General features: G+C 43.9%; 1 protein-coding gene across 1 annotated transcript; it reads right to left on the bottom strand.

The window, feature by feature from the left end:
* Nucleotides 1-9,907: 9,907 nt before the first annotated feature.
* LOC117366115 (cytochrome c oxidase subunit 6A, mitochondrial) lies at nt 9,908-20,722 on the bottom strand. The gene is made up of 3 exons (XM_033957241.1): nt 20,427-20,722; nt 16,658-16,803; nt 9,908-10,156 (listed from the first exon to the last, which is right to left on the bottom strand). The coding sequence occupies exons 1-3, from the start codon at nt 20,521-20,523 to the stop codon at nt 10,067-10,069; spliced, it is 333 nt and encodes a 110-aa protein (XP_033813132.1). The 5' UTR covers nt 20,524-20,722; the 3' UTR covers nt 9,908-10,066.
* Nucleotides 20,723-23,517: the final 2,795 nt, after the last annotated feature.

Here is a 23,517-nt window from a genome sequence, read left to right as displayed (position 1 = left end):
TTTCTCCTTTAACTGTTACACTACATCTTTCCTCTCACCACCTCAGTCTTTTCTCTGGATCCTTCTCTCCCCTTTGCCCAGCAGCATACTCAGGTTCATGCTCTTCTGCTCCTGGCAAACACCTCTCTGTCTTGTTGCATCCTCTCTGGGCACAATCCAACATCACTGTTGCTCACATATAACAATCACCAACCCTCCATGACTCTCTCCCAGCATCCGCCATTTTGCTTCCTCTTATAGCATCCATGCCTCTTGTTTCTCCTCCTAATCTTGAAGAAATGGAGTAAGCAATGGGCAGATCTATTGTAACCTTTTATGTCCCCTCCCAAAGTATCTGTCCATTTACTTCTCCATACCTGGCAGTTGTCCCTATGCCTATTTATTTCATCCTTTGCCCCAGCCTCTTTCTTTTCTTTTCCCTTAGAATCTATTTCTAAGAGCCATCATCCTCTACTTTTCTTTCTCCTCTTTACACTTCCCAGCATTTAGTGCCTATCATTTCTCCAGGTCAGAACATATGACATAACTTCTCACCCCCTACCTGCTCTTCCCTGCCAATACCATATGCACATTCAAAACACTTGCTCATGAGCCAGCAAAGCCTAATAGTGATCTCATGCATCATAAAATTAGCATCAAGATATGCTGTCCCACAATCTCTCGTGTTCATGATGCCAGTATTGAAAAACGGGTAGAGCAGTAGGGAGCTATGACTGCCTCTTCATGTAGCAGGGCCTGGGGATTCCTACTCACTAAGCCGCACCACTGCCTTTTCAGTTGTGGGCCTCAAGAATCCCCACCAGCCTCACTGTTTCACCTGAAAGTTATCCTCTTGCTAAGGTGCGGGTATCTCATGATAATTGCATTCTGTTTCTGATGACACCAGAGGAGCGAAAATATTTTTTGTCTCAGTTGAAGTGAATTATGGAATATGACAGGTTGGAGGTCCTACAGTATGCATTGGTTTGATGACTCTATATAGTTCTGTGTCTTGGCTTGCAGATAATTGCAGTTCTTTCTCCTTTAACATCAGCTGTGAACGGCATTGGAATGCTCATCAAATACTTTTTTGTTAAGTTATCATAGTTCAAGTTGGCTTTAGTGCCTTGCAGCTTTTTGTTGTTTTCTAATTCTGTTACTTTTGGGTTGAGGCACTCGGACAGACTATAAGAACTATCTGCAAGTTACTCCCCAATTGTGATATAACCAGCAGAGGACAGACAACAAAAGGGAGAAAACAACAACTCTTATTCCAGCTTGGTTGCAGTGCCCTATGAGCCAGATTTGCTGGAGGATCGATGGTCTTCTCAAGATTGGAAGCCAGGGGAGTTTAGTAATAGCAACCAGCAATATTTCTACTATTTTGCTTCCTCAGGCTGGTGGAGGGTTGCCTCAGATTGGCTGCGGTCCTACTTCAGTTTTATTTTTCATGATTTTGATTTTTGGTTTTTCTTTTCCCTTTCTTCAAAGTGCAGCAGTAAACAATCTGGATAATATATGTATTGTGGCTGGGGGAGGAGGGATGGTGACAGACCTGAGGTTTGGGAGACTTGAGGCGGTGTATGGGGAGACAGGAGAGATGGAGGGTGGGGTTAAAATGGGCTGTGTGTGTGGAGGTAGGGCAGGGATGTTTGGATGTGTTTAGCTGGATGATTGCTGGATTACGGATGGGTAGTTGTATGGTGTGTCATAGGGGGATTGGATGGGAAACAAGGGTTTGGAAGGCTGAATATGTTGGCTGGAGGGAAGATGGATCTAGCTGGAGGGTTCATCGCCCTTTATGTCTCAGCAGCTGTCTATCTCAATCCACATATAGAACTTCAGTCTTTACAACATTCAGTCTCATCTGATTCAGGTATAACCACTTCTTGAAAGACTGAAAACAATTGTTCAGATCCTTCAGAGTGTCGTCAATCGAGTTGATAACCGGAATCAGAAATTGTATGTCATCTGCATAAATGCAAAAACTGACACCAAGTTCACGCATCTCCTTACAAAGAGATAACAAATAGATGTTAAAAAGAATTGCAGACAACGCTGAACCTTGGGGAACACTGCAAGTGATTTTAGACCACCCAGATTTCTCCTGGCCTGCCTCCACACAAAACATCCTATTATCTAAAAGAGTGACTGAATGGCTAATGGGATAAATAAGTTTTTGCTCTTGATCATAGTATCTGACCAAGTGGGCTTTGTACCAAATAGATATACTTCCATGAATCTCATTAAAGCCCTGGTAGCCATTCATGAAAATAAAGGCAAGGGTTGTACATCAGCCATTGCTGGCTTAGACGTGGAAAAAGCTTATGATAGTATATCATGGCAATACCTGTTTTGAATCCTGTCAGACTTCATACTCTGGACTGTACTCTGAGGACTTTCTTAAGAGATTAGACTCCACAGGTAATGCTGGCCTAGTGCCTCAGTAAGCCTGGTTCTAAGAGAGAGATTGTAGAGGCTCAGCATTAAAGACAGTTTTTCACAGCAACCTGTGAACTACTGTTGGAGAAAAGTAAACTTGGGTTTCAGTAGGTTATATCATTGTAGTTCTCTTTTTTTAGCTCAGCAAAATCAGGCAATAGTGTAGCCTTTAGAGTCTCTTTTAGGGTTTAATACAGTGTTTTAGCCTGGATTAGTGTTTTAGGTTGCATTTCAGGGCATAATATCAGCTTAGGGCACAAATAGCTGTTGAGGAAAGGCTCTGGTGTTAATTTAATTCCCTCTCACCCACCCCAAGGCAGAGCTTTTTGATTTATAGGCTCTTCAGCCAAACAAGAACAGGGCATTATTTTGGTAGTTTTTTTTCTGCCCGTTCTTTATTTTTCCAGGTGTAAGTACTTCTGCACCACAGTATGGCTGGGAAACATATCACCAAAGCTGCTGCTTGGATTACAACTAGAGAGCTGCACGGGAACGGGGATGAGGGGAATCCCGCGGGACCCGCGGGTTCCCCCTTTGGGTCACGGGGATCCTGTGGGGATGCCCCCTAGGGTCGCGGGGATCCCGTGGGGACGCCTCCGAGGGTCGCGGGGTTCCTGCGGGGTTGGATCGCAGTGCACTCGAGCCGCGAGGGTAGTCTCCTCCTTACCTGCCCTGTCGCAGCACACAGCCGACCGGAAATCTTCCCGATGTCAGCGCTGACGTCGGAGGGAGGGCTTAAGCAAAGCCCTCCCTTCCTCCGACGTCAGCGCTGACATCAGGAAGACTTCCGGTCGGCTGTGTGCGGCAGGGCAGGTAGAGAGAAGGCAATGGCGTACGAAAGAGGGGGGAGGGGGCGGTCCGCCCCGGAGAATGTGCACAGCCGGTCAGGTCCCCCGATCGACCGACAACAGGCCGGCTGACAAATCTCCCTGCCCTGTAGCCGCGAATCTAAATTACCTCTTACAGCAGCTTCACTACTCCAGCTGCTGTAAGAAGGTAATTTAGATTCGCGGCTACAGGACAGGGAGATTTGTCCGACCGGGCCTGTTCTGTTGTCGGTTGGGTGCAAAAGCGCCACAAAGGTGGAGGCAGGGAGGGAGGAAAGGTGGAGTGGAGAAGAAAAGACGCTTAAGGGGGGAGAAGGCCGCTGAAAGCACTGGGGAAGACAAAGGGGTGGAAACGCTGAAAGGACATGGGGTAAACGGGAGGAAGGGGGGGGGAAGGACCCTGAAAGCACTGGGGAAGACAAAGGGGTGGAGAATGCCACTGAAAGGACATGGGGAAAACAGGGGTGGAGAAGGCCGCTGAAAGGACATGGGGAAGACAGAGGGGGGAGAAGGCCGCTGAAAGGACATGGGGAAGACAGAGGGGGGAGAAGGATGCTGAAAGGACATGGGGAAGGCAGAGGGGGGAGAAGGATGCTGCCTGACAGGACATGGGGAAGATGGTGGGGGAGAAGGACAGTGAAAGGAAATGGGGAAGAGGGAATGGGAAGAAGACACTGGCAGAGAAGAAGACAGAGGTGCCAGACTATGAGGGGAGCGGAGGGAAAAAGATGGGTGCCAGACCAATTTGGGAGGGGGGAGAAAGGGAGAGGCACAGTAACTGAGCAAATGGAAGACACAGAGAGAAGAGAGGCAGTGGATGGAAGGAATTGAATGAGAACATGAAGAAAGCAGAAACCAGGCAATAAAGGTAGGAAAAAAATTATTTTTTTTTGCTTAAGGATAAAGTAGTATATTAGTTGTGTTGATAAAAATTTATAAACATTAGAGGCTCTGGTAGAAACCCGTTTACAAAGTATGTATTCTTCCCAATTAATATTTCCAAATTAATAAAGTCTTTTTGCTTATTTTTAAATGGGTTTCTACCAGAGCCTTTAATTCAGTAGCATAATTAAATGAAATAACTATTTCTGTAGTTTATAGGGACAGGCAGGGACGTAGGGGATTCCTCACGGGGACGTAGGGGATTCCTCACGGGGACGGAGGGGATTCCTCGTGGGGACGGGTGGGGATGGAGGGATTCCTCATGGGGACAGGTGGGAGTCCTCACGGGGACGGGTGGGATTTCTGTCCCCGCGCAACTCTCTAATTACAACTTCTGTCTCTGTGCAGACAGAAAATACTACCCAGGCAGAGGGAGTGGTTCCATGTACAAACTGTCGTTAGCTTGACTCTCCCTTGAAGGAAGTAAAGGAACTGAGAGAGGAGGTGGCAAGACTGAGAAGCATCCATGAGTATGAGAGGTACATCGATGAAATAGTGCATGAGGCGTCAAAGACTTCCAGCAGTGGGGAAGAAGAGGTTGTGCTGAGGGAAGACAGCTGGACTCAGATTACAGAACACTACAAGATTGGTACTGTGACTGCCCCCGCCCTTGAATTGAAGAACCGGTATACTGTCCTGGAAGTGGAGGAGATGAGAGCATCCCAAGGAGAGGAAGAACCAAAGCTTGAAATCCCCCAAATTACTGGATCCATGACCACTAGGAAACTTAAGGTAGTGGTAGTTGGCAATTCCCTTCTGAGGGGTACAAAAGCATCCATCTGCAGACCAGACAATGATGTCACGAGAGGTATGCTGTCTGCCTGGTGCCAAAAATTCAAGATGTTACAGAGAGCTTGCCGAGACTCATCAAGCCTGATGACTATTATCTGATGCTTCTCATCCACATTGGCACTAACAATACTGCCAGTACCCCTGCAAACATATCAAAAGCGACTTTGTGGCTCTGGGAGAGGAGAAACAGACAGATGTGTAGGTGGTGTTCTTGTCCATCATCCATGTCAAGAGTAAAGGCCAGGGTAGAGAAGCTTGCATCCTGGCTACATGGATTGTGTCGAGAACGTTTTGGCTACTTGGACCATGGATTGATTAGGGATGGTGTGCATCTATCAAAGAAGGGAAGAAGTGTCTTTGGCAGCAGACTGGCTTATCTACTGAAGAGGGCTTTAAACTAGAAGTGATCAAAGTCCCTGGGTGAGTATAAACCCTCAGGTAAGTAAATCACTAAATACCTCTACCCAGATGGGAAAAGGGGGTAATGTCTGGAAAGCAGTATATACAGTCATCTTTGACATCAAAATCACTTTTGAGAACTATGAACTCCCCCTTAAATCACAGGTCAGGAACCTTGGGGTGCAGTTATATTCAACACATAATGCTGATCCTCTAAATCTAAACAACTTTTAGGATCTGCCTCTAACGCCTGCAACAATTATATTGGCTCTCTGTATATCAAGAAGGCAAGTCTGACACTGGTTCATGCCTTGATAATATCAAGTCTGGATTACTGTAATGCACTGACTGATAGTCATGTTGCATAATTCTAAATCAATTGGAGCTGATACAAACTCTTTTTAGTCAGTGCAATACAGTAATCCAGACTTGATATTATCAAGGCATGAACCAGTGTCAAAGACTTGCCTTCTTGATATACAGAAAACCAATATAGTTGTCGCAGGCGTTAAAGGCAGATCCTAAAAGTTGTTTAGATCAGTGGTCCCCAACCCTGTCCTGGAGGACCACCAGACCAATTGGGTTTTCAGGCTAGCCCTAATGAATATGCATGGAGCAGATTTGCATGCCTGTCACTTCTATTATATGTAAATTTCTCTCATGCATATTCATTAAGGCTAGTTTGAAAACCTGATTGGCCCGGTGGTCCTCCAGGACAAGGTTGGGAACCACTGGTTTAGATTTAGATCAGCATTAAGTGTTGACTATAACTGCACCCTAAGGTTCCTGACCTGTGATTTAAAGGGGTGTTCATAGTTCTCAAAAGGGATTTTGATGTCAAAGATGTGACTGTATGTTTTGGGGACACAAAAGAGCTCAGATTTACTTGAATTCAGGTATGCTTTATTGTTTTACATAAAAACATAAGAATAGCCTTACTGGGTCAGACCAATGGTCCATCTAGCCCAGTATCCCATCTTCGTGGAGGTCAATCAAAGTCACAATTACCTGGCAAAAAAACAAATAGTAGCAGCATTCTATGCTACTATCCCTCTCTTGAATTGCTGCTAGTTGGTTTATTCAGAGTTGTAAGTAGGTCAGGTTAGATGAGTATGAATAACTGAATGTCATCTGCATAGATGCAGAACTTAGTATCCATCAACTGAATCAACTTTAGTGGCTTTGAGGTAGAGATGAAACAAAATAGGCAACAGTACATTGAGGCTTGTGATACCCTGCAGGTCAGTACCCAGTGCTGAACAGTATGGACTATTGCTAATCAGACATGATCCGAACCTGGCAAGTACTATTTCAGCAAGTCAAGTGTCAAAAGCTGCAGAGGAATCCAGAAGTACTAAAGCAAATCCCCAGTCTCAGTTTCTGTGAAGATCTAATAGGGATGCAATACAAGGACCATATAATCACAGATCTAGCTAGTTGCTGAGCTGAATGTAGAACTTTTGTTCTATAAAAGTTTTCCTATGAATGGGATGCTAGATACTGACTGTCAACTTTAGAGCTTGCCCTGCTTAAGGTTGTTTTTAATGCTATTGGTAGTTGTCCATTAGAGAGAAGTTAATGTTTTTGTAGCCCCTTCTGCAAGGTTCTTGTTTGCCTGCTGTTCATTCTTTTAATGGACAAGAATCAAGGGAACAGGTGGTTGGGTTAAAACAGTCAAAGGAAAAATTCCCATTTGGACTTCTAATCTGGTGCAAATTTCAAGGGTAAAAAGCTGTCCTTGGGCTAGGTAGCAAAGAAGCCAGTTTGAAAGCTTCTTCCTTGCTGTCCAGAGTCACAGTGGATCTCGATGCTTCTTGGCAGACCAGTGCAATCCACTGTGATACTAGAATATTGCAAGGAGATGGGGTATCATACAAAAACAGGGAAGCCCCACCCAGATAACTGGGATATATGCACTTGCACATCTGACACCATTGCAGCACAGAGGCACTGTGGCAGGGAGAGAACACTGCACATTGCACTTGTATTCTTCATCTGTAGATTCAGGAGCCTGAGGAACAAGAAAAGCAGACACTGCAGCAGGACTGCAGAGGCCATGTATCTGTGGAAATAAGATACTGGGCTAGATGGATCACTGGCTTACCCAGTATAGCTTTAAGAATAGCTATACTGGGTAAGCCAGTGGTCCATCCAGCTTGTGTGGGAAACTGACAGATGATGAATAAATTACAAGCATAATACAGATATAAAAAGGGATGCAAAGTTTCATGTCTCTGTCTGATCACTGGAATGATTCCAAAACTTAAGGCTATATTAATTTCAGCTTCATAGCCCCAAAACACCTAAGTCACTCAGTTTACTTCAAATCTTCCATAGCACTACACTGACTTAAGCTGCACCTCAATATCTTTTCCGTGGGAAACACTGCTACTTCACCACCTCTTAAGCACACTACAACAGTCTAATGTCCTCTTACACCAAGTATGGTTGAGCTTGGTGCAGCTGATTTTTGAAAGTTATTGGTGCAGCCCATTGTAAAGACACACATATCAGTACAAGCTGATCAAATCACAGCTAAGAAAGCAAGAACCGAATACTGTATACCAGTCTCATCCAAAACTTTGGGGGGAACAAGATAGCACTAAAGGTTGCAGAATCCCTCCATGCAGCATCACACTTGGATTAACTGCATTGAGCAACCTTAGGGCTATGTCTCTGATCCTGTAGCATGTTACCATCTCTGTTACCAACTCTATAGGGGAGAGTGAGGCACAGTAGTTAAAGCTATAGCCTCAGCACTCTGAGGTAGTGGATTCAAATCTACACTGCTCCTTGTGACCCTGGCCAAGTCACTTAATCTCCCATTACCAAAAAATCCAAACCTTGGTCCAACCCCTGCAAGGATCTCCACTATCCCCTACTCTCTTCAACCTATATACAGCCTCTCTCGGTGTTTACCTGAACAAACAAGGCCTAACCACTTATAGCTATGCTGATGACATCACCATCCTCCTACCTTTCGACCAACCAAAGCTTGCAATGACAGAAACACTACACCGAACACTAGTTAGTTACGACGTGGATGGAAGATCAAACTGAAACTCAACCCAGACAAAACTAAATTCATCCTCCTAGAAAATAACAAAGTCCCAACCACAACCAACTTAGAAATCAACTCTATCAACTACCCTATGCAAACCACCCTAAAACTACTAGGTATGACTATTGACAGAGGCTGCACCATGCAACCACAAATAAACAAAACAATACAGAAATCTTTCGCAGTTATGAGAAACCTTAGACAAGTCTTAAAATTCTTCGAAAGACCTCAATTTCAGCTCCTAGTACAATCACTAATCCTTAGTATACTGGACTACTGCAACATCCTCTACCTCCCTTGCCTGGCAATAATGATTAAACAACTACAAACAATTCAAAATACAGCTCTGAGACTCGTCTACTCATTGAAGAAATATAACCACATCACTGAGGCATACATCGATTCACACTGGCTTCCAATCCAGGAAAGAATACAAATTTAAATTCTACTGTATACTATTTAAAACTATAAACGGGGAAAGCCCAATCTGCCTAAACAACCGCCTTATCCAAACTACCTCTACCAGGCACAGGAAAAACACACCCCATTCACATACCCCCCAATCAAGGAAGTAAAACAGAAAAAAACTATACGATGGCATACTAGCCACTCAAGTAGCAAAACTAGATAACCAAATCTCCAACCTATTGATATCAACCCCAGACTACAAGATGTTCAGAAAGGAAATAAAAACTATACTATTCAAGAAATCCATGAATAAAGCTTAAGACCTCCCTCTTACCACCCTCTCCCTAACCCCTGATCCCACCTAACCTTCTCTTGGAAACGACCTCTGATCTAACTTTGTAATCTTCCCTCCACAACTCTTTTTGTAATCCACTTTGAACCGAAAGGTAATGGCGGAATAGAAATCTGTAATATAATGTAATGTAATTACCCCGGGTACATTAGAGAGATTGTGAGCCCACCAGGACAGGCAGGGTAAAATGCTTGAGTACCTGAATAAATGAATGTAAACCATTGGGAGAACGGTATAGAAAATTGAATAAATAAATAAAATCAATATAGCATTTGTATCTCTGATCCTGAAAACTCTTTATATGTATCCTTGTAACCTGTTCTGGGCTTCTGGGGAGGACGGGCTATAAAACTAAATAAATGGACTAGTAACTGCTGTGGTTCTGCCCACACGCGTTTCCTCCTTCCTACCAATACCAGTTCTAGCCCCCAGAGGATTCAAACTGTTTTTGAACCTTAAGCTCTCAACTAACTCCAGATGAAGACCATGTTAACATTATTGGTCAGAGAATCTTAGAAACTAGAAAATAAAGCAACGAGGTGGGAGATTTGAATCACAGCAGACAATTCTTCAAGTTACTGAGCAATCTATGGTGAGAAACATTTCAGCACTTTCATAAAACAAAAAAAAGAACAAGGGAATAATACTGCAGAATCTGATGAAAATAAGAAAACTGTATAAAGCCAGACACAACACACCAATGACTAAATTTACAGTGCCTTTATTTAAGTGACTTCTGCTAAAAAAGGACACCACCAGAAGTCAAAAAAGCATTTCAAAACATTTAATGCAGGAGGAATAAACAGCAAATCTGACCATGGTCAGCTGAGGGCTCCCAGCAGGCTTTTGGTCCCATCTACCAAGTTAATGTTCAATATCCTCATAGCCAGAGGGGAGAGCATTCACATGTGGGTTGTGAAACAGAGTCTTGTCTCCATTGCCCCAGGGGAAAGGCTGTGAAAGAAAAACATATACAAATCTTAGATAAAACAAGGCATATGAATGGAACATTATTTGGTTCCTAAGGAGCATCAAGATGCCCTGATAAGAGGCTATGAGACACCATTTTGGCCCAAATGCTCAAATGTTTTCCATGCAAGTTAACAGTGGTAAAAAACCAGTCTTACTTGCACAGAAGCTCCACTTCCAATGCTCAAAAGGGTTCTCTGGGGCTTCTACTAATAGTGGTAGCAGTCACTGTGAACCCTATGCAAATGCATTACAAGGAGCTCATTAGTATTAGATGAGCACACCTTATAATGCTCAAAAGGGAAGAGAAGGGAACACCCACCTTTTACCAGGGAATTTTTTACAGCACCTTACATAGGCATGGGACATACTCGCACAACAGCAGCTTAAAAAAAAAACCGCAGCTGAGCCGACAGTTCTGCTCTCGCCTGCTGGCTCATCTGATTAGGGCTCTGGAGCTGTGAATAGCTGAGGCAACAGGACTCACTGTAGCTGCCAATCAGCTGAGCTGGCAGGGAGGAAAGGAATGAACAGGAGAAAGAATCAGCCTGTGACAGGAAGGATGGGAGGGGAGAAACTGTGCCTACTGCTTTGCTCTTCTGAGCAGGTGCCAGGCAAAATTCCTCCCCTCTTTTACCGGGCTACTCTGCACATTAGCACAGAAGTCCCTGTAACTCTTGATTCTCAAAACCTAATGCCAGCATTAAGGCCAGTGAATGCTTAGCGGGCTTTAGCGCAGGAAGAAACGTGTGCTAGAGATGGCTGAAAATTGTATTTAAAATGTAGTCAAACATGTTAATGAGGTCATTTGCTAGACCCTCTCAGTACACAAACAAACTCTGCTCTTACCATTGGAAATCTACAACCAGCTTGAAGCTGGTGCTAGGGGATTATTTCTTTTGATTTTCAGTTTAAAATATGCTGGATTTTATTTTTTTTATAAGTGGAAGAAAGCCCATGCAAACAGTAAGCACTAGTACGAAGGGGTGCTGAATAGTTCTCATCCCAACCAAGAAGGAAAATGATGTGGAGTCATGAAACTTATGTTATTCCACATATTCATCCCTAAATTCAACACACTTGGCACATTGTGTCTGAAGTTTCTGTAACCCTTCCAAAAAATACTCTGATTGGTCACAAATACTTCTCCACTGCTGCAGTCACCTTTTAATTACACAAAAATTGTTACCCTTTCAAACTCTTTTTAAGGTTCGAAAACAGAAAATAGTTAGATGGAGCAAGATCTGGTGAGTAGGATGGTAGGTGTATGCACTGAAACCCCAACTGCGTCAAAACACCCATTGTTCTGCCAGCCTCGTGAGAGGGTACATTGTCTTGCAAAAAGAGAACTCCTTTCCCCAGTACCCTCTCCCTTTTTCTTTCAATGCCTCCTTTAATCGGCACAGCAAATTACAGTAGTATTCTGCATTAACTGTTTGGCCCCTTCGATGATGGAACACCTTCCTGATCCCAAAACACTATAGCTATGACCTTTCCTGATGACTTTTGGGTCTTGATGTTCCTTGGCTTTGGAGAACCTGAGAGCCTCCATTGCATGTACTGTTTTGTCTCAGGATCATAGTGGTGTAACTATGTTTCATCAACAGCAACTAGTCGTTCCAAAAGCTTGGCACCAGCTCACTGAAAATGCTGCAAAATCATCTTGGAAGTGTCAACTTGATGTCGTTTCTCACCAACATTCAAACATTTGGGAACCACTTGGCTGACAACTTCTGCATACCCAGCTGCTCGAGGATTATACACTCAACACGTTCTCTGGATATCTGTAGTGACTCAGCAATTGTTTTAGCCAAAATTCGCCGATCTGTCAAAATCAGATCATGAACATGGTCAACAATTTCAGGAGTTGACACCATTGAGTTCATCCCAGACATTGGTGCATCTTCAGTCTTGAAATCTCCATGCTGAAAGTTTGCACACTACTTCTTCACTGAAGTTTGATGGGCATTTGTCACTCAATATTTGCATCATACTTTCATGGATTTCCTTTGGCGTTTTCTTCTGCAGGAATACAACTTCATGACGGCTTGGAGTTTCACACCTGTAAATTCCACACTTTTTGCTGACATGGTTCAATCAATGATCTGAAACAAAGTCAAAAAATAGCATTACGATTCTGCAAATTGTCACTTTGCAAAATAACGTTCAGAATTTAGGAAGTTGGTTGAGAACTTTTCAACACCCCCTCATATTGAGAAAAAGCATGTGCCTGAGTTCAAGCAAACCCACCTATTTTCTGCACTTAGATATAAGCCTTCCAAGCTAAAAAAAAAAATTGAAATCTTCCACCCAATATTCATCACTATTTAACTGGTTGAATAGCACCAAGCATGAATATTCAGCAGGAGGCAGCCAGCTAGCTATGTCTGCTGAATATTTGTGGTTGAGCAGCTAGCCTGGTCACTAGCTGTGTTGCATGACTTAGCTCAGAGCTTAAACAGCCTGCGCACATTCAGATCCTCTCCAAGAGCCAGGGCTGCCACCTGGTCGGTACCTGACCTGCCCAGGCGCTATACTGAATCTCTCACTACTAAAGATCCAGACTGGGAAAGTAAAGGCATAGATACTGAATTCATATCATCCCAGTCCTCTTCTGACTGATCCCCTGTATCTTGCACATGGCACTTCTGTGGGGAAGCTGCACTCTTAGGTGGGGAGGAACCCCTGGTGCTACCACCACCATGACCCCCAGGAGTCCACGTGGCCACTGTAATTCAAGTATGCTTTGTAGATCATACTAAGAAATTCTGGAGCAAAACCCTGACCAGGTTGATCAAAGGTCCCTTGGCAGGTGCTCCTGAGGTCCTTTATGGGGTTTAACAGCAGATGCACGGCCGTGCTTTGCCGGGGATGCATAGTCATTGTTTCCCCAGCTCCACCCAGGACTTTTGAACTGGAACTCAAACCATCAGGGATCCAATATCCCCAGAGGGACTAGAGGAGGCCAAGTCAGTGGCTCGCACACTCCTCCCCTCATGTGCCACATAGGACATGGATGCTCCTCAGCTGTCCAGCCAGCGTAAATCTGGCATGAATCCAGAATATCTTGGCCTGAGTAGTCTATCTAGACCAGGGATCTCAAAGTCCCTCCTTGAGAGCCGCAATCCAGTCGGGTTTTCAGGATTTCCCCAATGCATATGCATTGAAAGCAGTGCATGCACACAGATCTCATGCATATTCATTGGGGAAATCCTGAAAACCTGACTGGATTGCGGCCCTCAAGGAGAGACTTTGAGACCCCTGATCTAGACTGATTTTGAGCCAAATCGAGGGGTACCTATAAAAGAAGAATTTTTTCAGCATTAGAGAACCTTATTTACATACCCTCTCATATAGAATACACAGCTAGACTTTGAACGTGTTATAATCCCAATCACTGCAGACTTGGTTATCTGGGGGGGGGTTCCATCCACACCTTGGAGCACTTCTATTTGGGTGAGAGTAGGTATGGGATTTTAGAAGCTGTTCTGCTTTTGTTACCGCTGGTGTGTTTGGGGGGAGGGGGGTGTATAGTCATGCAATGCTTCCTTGGGTTTCTTTGCTTGTTTTCTTGCTGTTAATAATTCAGTCTGTTATATTGTATTCTGTATTTTTTTTGTTCTTTTCAAAGCATTGCTTCAGCAAGAAATGGTAACCATCTTTGTTTCTGATGTATCAAGGTGCAGTTTTCACTCAAATTTTTAACTGTTAAAGGGGATGGAGAATGGGGTGGGTGGAGGGAGATATATTACACAAATGATGACAAGGTTGTCTGGTTATTGGATCTTTATTGTTGTTTCTTACATAGTCATCAATAAAATTGTTGAACCATAAAAAACAATCCAGAATTCTTAGAATACTTTATATAGAGCATAGAATCACAAATAAACTCAATAAATAGTAGGGTTTTTATTGGTGCTTCTTTTAATTATAAACATAGAATTTTGGCTAAATTAAACCAATCAAATAACAATTGTAAGAACTCACTGGCACTCATTAAGAACTCACTATGGTTTGAGTAATTACAATAATTTGTTAAACTGTGAGCAGGTGATGCCAAATTGTGATAGAGGTGCACACATGTTCCATCAGAGAAGAGCCAAAATAGTAATAGTAATAATCTGAAACAGCAGTATAATAAAAGGCAGTTAAGGAGTTTAACTGGGGTGTATTATAATCCTAATTCTTCGGTTCCCATTCCAGTATATCAATGCAAGATCAGTGTTTGGGAAAGCAAGTGTTCCCAGTAACAAATATAATTATCCAGTCATGTAGATCTGGTTAAGACTATTAGCCCAAATTCATTATCTGATTATCCTATAATTAATGAGCTATGTCCAAATGGGTACAAGATTAATTCATTTCCTGGGGGCGATATAGCAATAATATATAAATCAGTCTCTACAGCCTATTGTAGCTCTGAGTTTGAGTAGATGTCGGGGGCTCCAGTACGACGAGGTTGTATATCTCGGTTGTATAAATTGGTGCATAGGAAGAGGGGACGGAAACCTTCCTATTTATTGGCTTGGGAAAGGGATTTGGGGAGGGAGTTGGCTGAAGAAGAATGGGAGAGGATTACGTACAAGATCCATCATGTAGCAGTGGCCCCTGCCTTGGTGGTAGTGAAAAATGGTATCAAACATTTGGTGAGGTGGTATGTGACCCCAGTTATTTTGCGTAAAATATCTGTCATGTGCATAGACTCTTGTTGGAGGGGATGTGGGCAGCAGGGCACGTTCTTTCACATGTGGTGATGCTGCCCTAGAATACAGGTATTTTGGGGGCCAGTGTTTTGGTATATGGGGAAACTCCTTCAGGTGCCCCTAGAGGAGAGGGCAGAGATGGCGTTACTAGGGATTCTACCAGGGGGGGGGGTGTTGATGACACTCAGGACTGACTAGCTCAGTTGGCGTTCATGACGGCTAGGCTGACTGTGCCTCGCTATTGGTAAAGTTCTACTGCACCCACTTTGACCTTAATGAGGGAAAAATTGGGCTGGATGTGTGAGAGATATCAGCTTTCGGCCTTACTGATCAGAAAATGGCAACAATATATTGATATTTGGGGCAGATACTTGGAAGTGAAGGGATTGGACACAAGGGGGGTATACTTAAGGGTTGATTTGCGGGATTCTGGGAGGGTTTGGAGGCACTGCTTGTTCTCTGGATTCAGCAAGCTTGGGGGCTTCTACCGTCACCTATTCCTTTTTATATATTTTCCTATATTCTTGTTTAATTGGTTACCTACAGAGTTGCTGTATTGTTCTAGTTATTGGGTTCTGAGGCTATTTTCTGGCTGTTACTGGGGGGGGGGGGGTAGGGGGGGGGGGGGGTTGATAGCTGAGTATTGCGGCTTGATTTGGTTCATCATTATATTTGGGGGGAGGTAAGGTTATTGTTACTGGGCTTGTATTTGTTTTTTTGGCTGGAATGATGATTCAGTGTATTGTTTATTATTATAAATAAAGAATTACAAAAATATATATATATAAATCAGTCTTACACATACAGTTAAATCTTTCGCTATTTTCTTGCACTATCCAGGTTAATTCACTGGATGAGGCAGTGGGTAGTATTTTGTTCTATTGTCCTCGGGGGAAATGGTCCATTGTACAGTGTAGTTTTGACTACATTTTAAATACAATTTTCAGCCATCTCTAGCACACATGTTTTTTCCTGTGCTAAAACCCTCTCAACATTCTTTATAGACTAATGTGCATGCTGTTATAGCATTAAATGGTCTTAACACTGGCATTAGGTTTTGAGAATCTCGGAGAGAATGGGAGCCAGAAGGCCTTGAGTATGCACAGATGCTCAAGGCCTTGCAGTGGCCCAGCGTAGATCATCAGTGGCAGGCTCTTTCATGCGTATGGCAAGCAAAGTGCCGACCAGTGGGGGGAGGAGGTAGACAGCAGCACCGATTATTTTGAGCGCAAAGCCGCACCAATGGCTTGTAGTAGAGGATAGCAGCACTAGTTGCCTCGGGGGAGGGGAGGGGAGGGGGGGAGGATTTGGAATGGAGGGTAGCAGTGAAAGTGGTCTTGGGGAGGAGGGGGTGGGTTGCCAGTTGCTTGAGAGTGCCAGATGGTTGAATGCCAGTTAACTGGGATTCTAATGTAAATAAACAAATCTATGCACAACTTGCCTAAGTGGCATGAAGAAATAGGGGGTCACTGATCTGAACTAACCCTGCCCCTACCTGCTTTCAGCTGAAGGCATCCCTTACCCCACTGGCTGCAGTGATTATTACTTGTAGCCGTTCAGCAAGTACCAGCTCAGTTCCACTTAACTCTCAGACTTATTGGCAGTCTTTGGAAATATCTACTCACCACAAATCTCTCTTCCCCAGAAAGTCAACATAAAACTACCCTGTGTGGCGGTGAGTTTACAAACAATAGTATATCAAAGTACTATGCTTTTCACATATTTCAGAGTGCAACTATTCATTTATGTTCCTAGGCTGAGGCAGTCACTATTTAGGACATACCTTGGTCCGAATGCGCAAGTGAGAGTAGGGTATGAACTCGGGTCTCTCATGGGAATGATGCTGTGCCTTCAGGTATGCATTCAACATGCAGACTCCAACCCCAGGCAGTGCCACCACAAATGTCAGAATCTTCCAAAGTCGAGCTGCTAAACAGGAGAGAGAGAGAGAAAAAAAGAATCTACTCAAGTATGGCAATGTAGTTCCAGGGCTTCTCTGCCTCTAGGTCCCAGAAGGGACATTACACTTGGTGCCTGGGACAATGATCATACCCTACTACTTATCACTTATATAGCGCTGAAAGATGTACATAGCGCTGTACATTTTGTCATTTATAGATGGTCCCTGCTCTGAAGAGCTTACACTAACTTGGACAGACAGACATGACATATAGGGCAGTGGTCTTCAATGCAAGGTCCGTGAGCCAATCGCAGCCCGTGGAAACCTCCTGGGTGGCCCGCACACCTATCCAGTGTCACCCTCCTCCCCCCCCCCCCCCAAGTGAGATCCAGTGCTTGCTTCTCATTTCCAGCAGTACTACTCTTAACTCTTTGGGCCACCGACAGTGTGAGTGAAGTCTGAAACTCTCTCTCTGCTACTGCTTCCTGTCCCCGCAGACAAGTGGATGAAAGGAAAGGAGGGAAGAGAAATATGGGGAGGGCAATAGAGAGATACTGGACTAAGAAGATGCGGAGGAAAAGGAAAGAAAGATGCTAGACCAGGGGTCTGCAACCTTTAAGACATAAAGAGCCATTTGGACCCGTTTTCGAAAAGAAAAAAAAACTTGGAGCCGCAAAACCATTATAAAACAAATCTAACACTGCATATATTGTTTCTTATCTTAATGCTATATACAGGATCACTAAATTGAAAATAAAATCATTTTTCCTACCTTTGCTATTTGGTGATTTCATGAGTCTCTGGTTGCACTTTCTTCTTCTGACTGTGCATCCAATCTTTCTTCCTTTCTTTCAGCCTCCTGTATGTTTCCTCTCCTCCAGACCTCATTCTCTCCCCCAACTTTTTCTTTCTGTCTCCCTGTTCCCCCTTCTTTCTGTCTCTGTCTGCCCCCTTTCTTTCTTTCTCCATGCCCTCCCCCAAGCCACTCGGTTTGCTGCCACCGCCATCGGGGAATAGCCCCCAAGCCACCGCCGTCCCAAGCTTTCCCTGCAGAAGCATCGCGCTGACCAGCATTCCGCTCCCTGACGTCAATTCTGACGTAGGAGAGGAAGTTCCGGGCCAACAAGGCATTTCTCCTCATTCCATCCAGCCTGAGCCCCATCTCTCCTTGATCCAGCATTTCCCTTCTGTGTCTGTCAGAATTACCATTCCACCTATTTTCCAGCATCACCCTTCTTTGTGTACATCTCACCTACGGTATATCCCTATCTCACCACTTTTTCAGAATCTTCATTTGTCTCTGTCCTTATCTTTACGCCATGTTCACCATTTGCCCTTTCAATGTCTTTATCTCCCCCCACACACTTTTTCAGCATTACTTCTATGTCTCTATTTCACCTCCTCTTCATGTCCCCTCTGTATCTCTATCCTTATTCAGTAGGTCCTGCTTACCCTTTCTCTTCTTTGTGTCACTATCTCCATTTTCAGCTTTCCCCCCTTTTCCTTTGTTACTGCACCCTGTAGCTAGAATCTTTCCACCCTCCCTCCACTCCGGCCCAGCCCAGTATGAAATATTTCCTTTTGTTTCCCTCCCCTCTCTCTTTCTCTCTCTCTTCTCCTCCCTCACCCACGAGTCCTGCATCTGGCCCTCTCCCTTCTACCTGCACCTGGCAACACCCCCCTGCTCCGCGGCTCTCTTCAGCAACTCGTCAGCAGCGGTGATCAAGACAAGCTGCCGACATCGAGGCCTTCCCTCTACGAGTCCCGCCTTTGTGGAAAAAGGAAGTTGAAACAAGCGGGACTCACAGAGGGTAGGCCCCGACGTCAGAAGCTTGTGTCGATCGCTGCTGCTGAGTTGCCGAAGAGAGCCGCGGAGCAGGGGATGTGGCCGGAAGCAGGTAGAAGGGAGAGGGAGATAGGAAGGCTGTAGATCTCCGGAGCATGACACCGACCCCGGCCAGGATGATTTCTTTTTCAGGCGTGCACCTTACAAGTCCAGCATCGCGGCGGGAAATAGCCATGCTGAGCAGTGAGCTCAGCACTACACAGATGAAAGCCTTGCTTGCTGATTGGTCCGGCGGCACGGCATCGGCTGCAGGGTCTTTGTCCCGCGGAGCTTTTCAAATTTCTGTTATGAGTAACATATTGAGATCTTGTCACACGTTCACGAAGATTACACTGACGTGCAAAAGCAAATCTGGGACCCTGCTGGAACACCTCATGGGTGCTTAGCACCTGCCAGTGCTGTTTGATAATTTTCTTGATAGCGAAAGCTTGAGTTGAATATTGCAAGACGCATGTCAAATTTGTTTCAGAAACCCTATTAGAGTGTTGCAATAAACATTCGCGAGGTGCATATAAGGCTCGCTTGTAAGCATGTTTAATTACTTTATGAGGATACCCTCTCTCCACGAACCGGCTCCTCATCTCCTGTGCATGCTCTTTATATTCATCAATGTGGGTACATAAACGCCGCAGCCTCAAAAATTGGCCAATCGGTAAGTTATCCTTTAGGTGTTGAGGATGAAAGCTGGTGATCAAAATATCCAAAAATGGAACCTGAACATTGTAAATGGGTGTTACAACCATTCAACCACATCAAGAAGGTTTGAAACAACTCCCCGGATCCTGTCCATATTAGAAATACATCGTCTATATAGCGCTTCCACACTAGAATGTATTGAATATACTCTGAAGTATATAGGAACTCTTCTTCAAATTTGGAAACATACAAACAGGCTACAGAGGGGGACATTGTGGCTCCCATCGCTGTCCCACATATTTGAAAATAGAATTGGTTGTTGAATTAAAAAAAAATTTTGCTCAACGCGATGTGTGCCAAAGTTGTCAACAACTCCACTCTCCGAGGATTGATGCCTTTAAGCGTGAGATGATGTAGCAATATCACTGCTTCTTTTTTGCAGTCTCTGTTTGGTGCTGTTCCCCAGGGCATCTTTTTTCAACATCAAGTGTGTAGACCAAAGGACTCAGGTAACCTGCCTTGCAGCCAGACTAAAGCAATGTTCTAAATGCATGGTTGTTATATATTTATAATGAATTTTGTTTCTTAACTATGAGCACAATTTTCATAGCACGTTTTTGTTCTTCTTAGGCAGTGCACACTGCAAATAAAATCAATATAAAAAGCTCATCCTTCGCTTCCTGATGTAGCGTAGCAGAACACAGACTGTGTTAAGAGCTGTGAACTGGTCTTTTCAGATAAGTGGTCTACTGTTAAAACAACTTTTGTAGAGCCATAACATTTGCCACTCCAGTAGAAGCAAGTATCCTTGCTCCATCCAATGTGTTATGATTAAAATTCAAGCACCTTTCCAGCGACATTGTACCGCTGCGGTGGCGCCTTGAAGAGCTTATGAGCACATTTAAATATTTAAAAGCCTTTAAATGTTATATGAAGATACTTTTTGAGAAACTTGCCCAGTATTGATGAGAGGGGTATTTTTGTGTCTTGTTCTATTTACTGGAGCATAACAGGAGAGAGAGCGGGGAACGGGCTCCTACCGGAGGCACCCTGACTCTCAGCCCCGGGTCTGGTCTAACCCTCGCCCTTCCTTGCCCTTGGACTAGGGAAAAATGCAATTCGGAGCCCCGAGCATAAGAGGGAAGCGCAGCAGCCGACTCTCATTTTTACCTGATTGGGTATCATGTTGGGGCGCCGCTGAGAAGCACCGCCCGCCGACCCGAAGACTACGACTCAGGCCCCAGGAAGCTCTACTTAGCATCGCCATCTTTCAAGCTACTGCTCCCACTCTGACTGTGCGGCCGGAACCGCTGCAGGTGAAAGTGACTTGAGGGACGCAGAACCGGAAGTGACGCAAGTGAAACCGGGCCGTGAAAATCTACAAACGGCTTTTGCCCGAAAAAACGCAGCTTTGTTTCATCACATGCTGCTTGCACTAAAGCGGGGAGGATTTCTCGTCCAAATCCAACGTAGCTACTAGCGGCTTCCTATCACATGGTTGGGGCTGACTCATTTGATAGGTTAAAAGGAAAGTGAAGGGGGGGCTCTCCCTGACGTCAGCGAGAGGTGATCGCTAGGAGGCGCTCGATGTAGCGCGAGCTTCGATTGCACAGTGGCACAGTGATAGATTAGAGAATGACACCGAGGAAAAAAATTATCACCGTTCCCGCCCCGTCCCCGTCCTCGCTCTCGCCCCGCAAGCTTTCAAATCCCATCCGCACAAGCCTCGAAATAGTTATGATTTTATACTGAACTTATTTTATTAAAGTATAAAAAAGAGACAATATTCTGTGTAACTGTCATTTTATTAACGCAAATAATACAGAGCAAGAAACAACAAAACCCATGTCTCCCCTCCCTTTCACAAATATCCCCTCCACTATTGTGAAAACTGAACAAACCAAATTACTATAGAATGCTACATAGAAAAATCAAGCTAATAGAATACTTTAGTCACACATGGTAGGAATAGTGTTAGGGGAGGGCAACTGCCCCCTTGTCAGAGAGAGAGCCCTAAGCCAGCTGGAAGCTGAAGAAGCACAGCTTGGGCTTTGCAGTCACCAATTATGTCTAATACCAGCTCTAGCAGGATATATATTTCAAATCTGAAATATTCTAATCACAAAATATAAAATTATTTTTTTCTACCTTTTGTTGTCTGGTAATTTTATTCAAATCATGTTTGGTTTTGGGTTCCTTCTGTCTTCATCGTGGCATGGCTAGCTCCTGAAGGTAAAATAGACACAAGAGGAACTGGGGAGGAGATGCCAAGTCTGACATGGGCGCAATTTTTTTACTACAGGAGCAAGACTTGTCACCGCTCCCACAGGGCAGTAAAAGGTCTTGTCCTTATTTCCGTGGGGCGGTGAAAGGTCTTGTCCCCATTCCAGTGGTAAACCAGTTGCAAATGTCTCCATTCCTGTGGATTTATTGCAGTGACCACGGTTTACCGCAGTAAACGGTCCCTTTGTCATTCTCTAATTGCAATAACAGCTTGTCGTTCAGGACTTGAGTTAGGGAAGGCAAATGAAGAGATATCTGGGCAGGGTAGGTGTGTTGATAAGGTTGGAGAGGTTTGTCAGTGCTTGTCTGAGTGTATGTATAGGGTATACTATAAGACAGATGAGACAATTGTGCATCAGGGGTATCTGAGACAGGGTGGATTTGGACGTGTGAGGTAGATCCAAGGAGGAGTCAGGGTATGAGTTGGTTGAGAGTATATAGCAGCAGTGCAGAGGTAGCATATCCAGGATGTAGTGGAGGATTTAGACTTGAGAACAGTCTCCCATCCACTTCAACTCTTTCCAACTTCCACTGGCAGATAAAGCATTTAAACTGGGGCACTGGGAGGAGAGGAGCTCAAAATGCTATACTCAGATGCCAGGGTTTTGGGTGCTGAGCATCCCCCAATATTGAGCAAGTTCTTTCACTGTATCCAGGAAAGGGTGATTTTGTGTTGTATTTGGCACCCTCAGTCATTTGGAGAAATTGGCACCTATGGCTATACGTACTAGTGCTGCCCGATTCAGGGAATTTTTTTCAATTCAATTCACTTTTCCTGCCCAAATGGGTGTTTTTTTCAAATGTCCTGGCAGGTTTATTTTGTAGTCTTTCTACCCTCTCCAACCCCACGCCAGCGCTGTGGTGTAAACAAAATAAAAAATACCTTTTCTCTCTCTGTTAGGTCCTAGCTCATGCTCGCTGTCTTAACACCAGCTCTGGAGACACATTTCAAATCTGACATATAGAAAATAGAAATAACAAAATAGAAAATAGAATGTGGTTCACTTGTATTGTCAGGATCTCAAAAAGTAGCAAGATTTCATGCTACTTGTCTCCAAGGATAAGCAGTGGCTTTCCCCAGGTTTATCTTAATAACAGTTTATGGACTTTTCTTCCAGGAGTTTGTCTAACCTTTTTAAAACCCATCTATGTGAACTGCTTTTACCACATCCTCAGGCAACAAGTTCCAGACCTTAACTATGTGTTGAGTAAAAACATATTTTCTCCAATTTGTTTTAATTCTATTACTTAGCTACTTTGTGGCATGCCCTCTAGGTCAGTGCTCTCAACCCAGTAATTGGGGCATAACCAATTAGTCAGATTTCCAGGATATCTGTAATTAATATGCATAAATTTGCATACCAAGGAGACAATGCATGCAAATCTATCTCATGCATATTAAGTGTAGATATCCTGAAAATTTGACTTGCAGGGTCAGGTGTGCCCCTAGGAATGGGTTGAGAAGCACTGCTCTAGGTTTTGTACTTGTTGAAAACATAATCGATTTGTGTTTACCCATTCCACTCCACTTAGGATTTTATAGACCTTTATTATATCTCCTTTCATCTATCTATTTTCTGAGCTGGAGGTCCCCAACCTCCCTAGCCTTTCCTCATATGTTTTTTCATCTACTTTATCATTTTGGTCAACAATGCTCAGAGTGCAGTTGCATTATGAGGCATTATCATTTTTTAAATTTTATTCTCTATTTCTTTCCTAATAATTCCTAGCATTCTGCTTGCTCTTTTGGTCACAGCCACACACTGAGCAAAAGATTGGTGGTGACTCCTAATGTGAAATCTAGCATTGTGTATCTATAATTTGGGTTATTCTTCCCTATGTGCATCCCTTTGCATGTCTATGAGTGCACATTAAATTTCATAACATTTTGAATACCCAGTCTTCTAATCTATCAAAGTCCTCCCACAATTGCCCTTAATCCAAATGGGATTTAACAATTTTTAATAATGTTGTGTCA

The sequence above is a fragment of the Geotrypetes seraphini genome, chromosome 8 (genome assembly GCF_902459505.1).
Source record: "Geotrypetes seraphini chromosome 8, aGeoSer1.1, whole genome shotgun sequence".
In the NCBI taxonomy this organism is placed as follows: Eukaryota; Metazoa; Chordata; class Amphibia; order Gymnophiona; family Dermophiidae; genus Geotrypetes; species Geotrypetes seraphini.
This window is presented reverse-complemented; position numbering and strand designations above follow the sequence as displayed.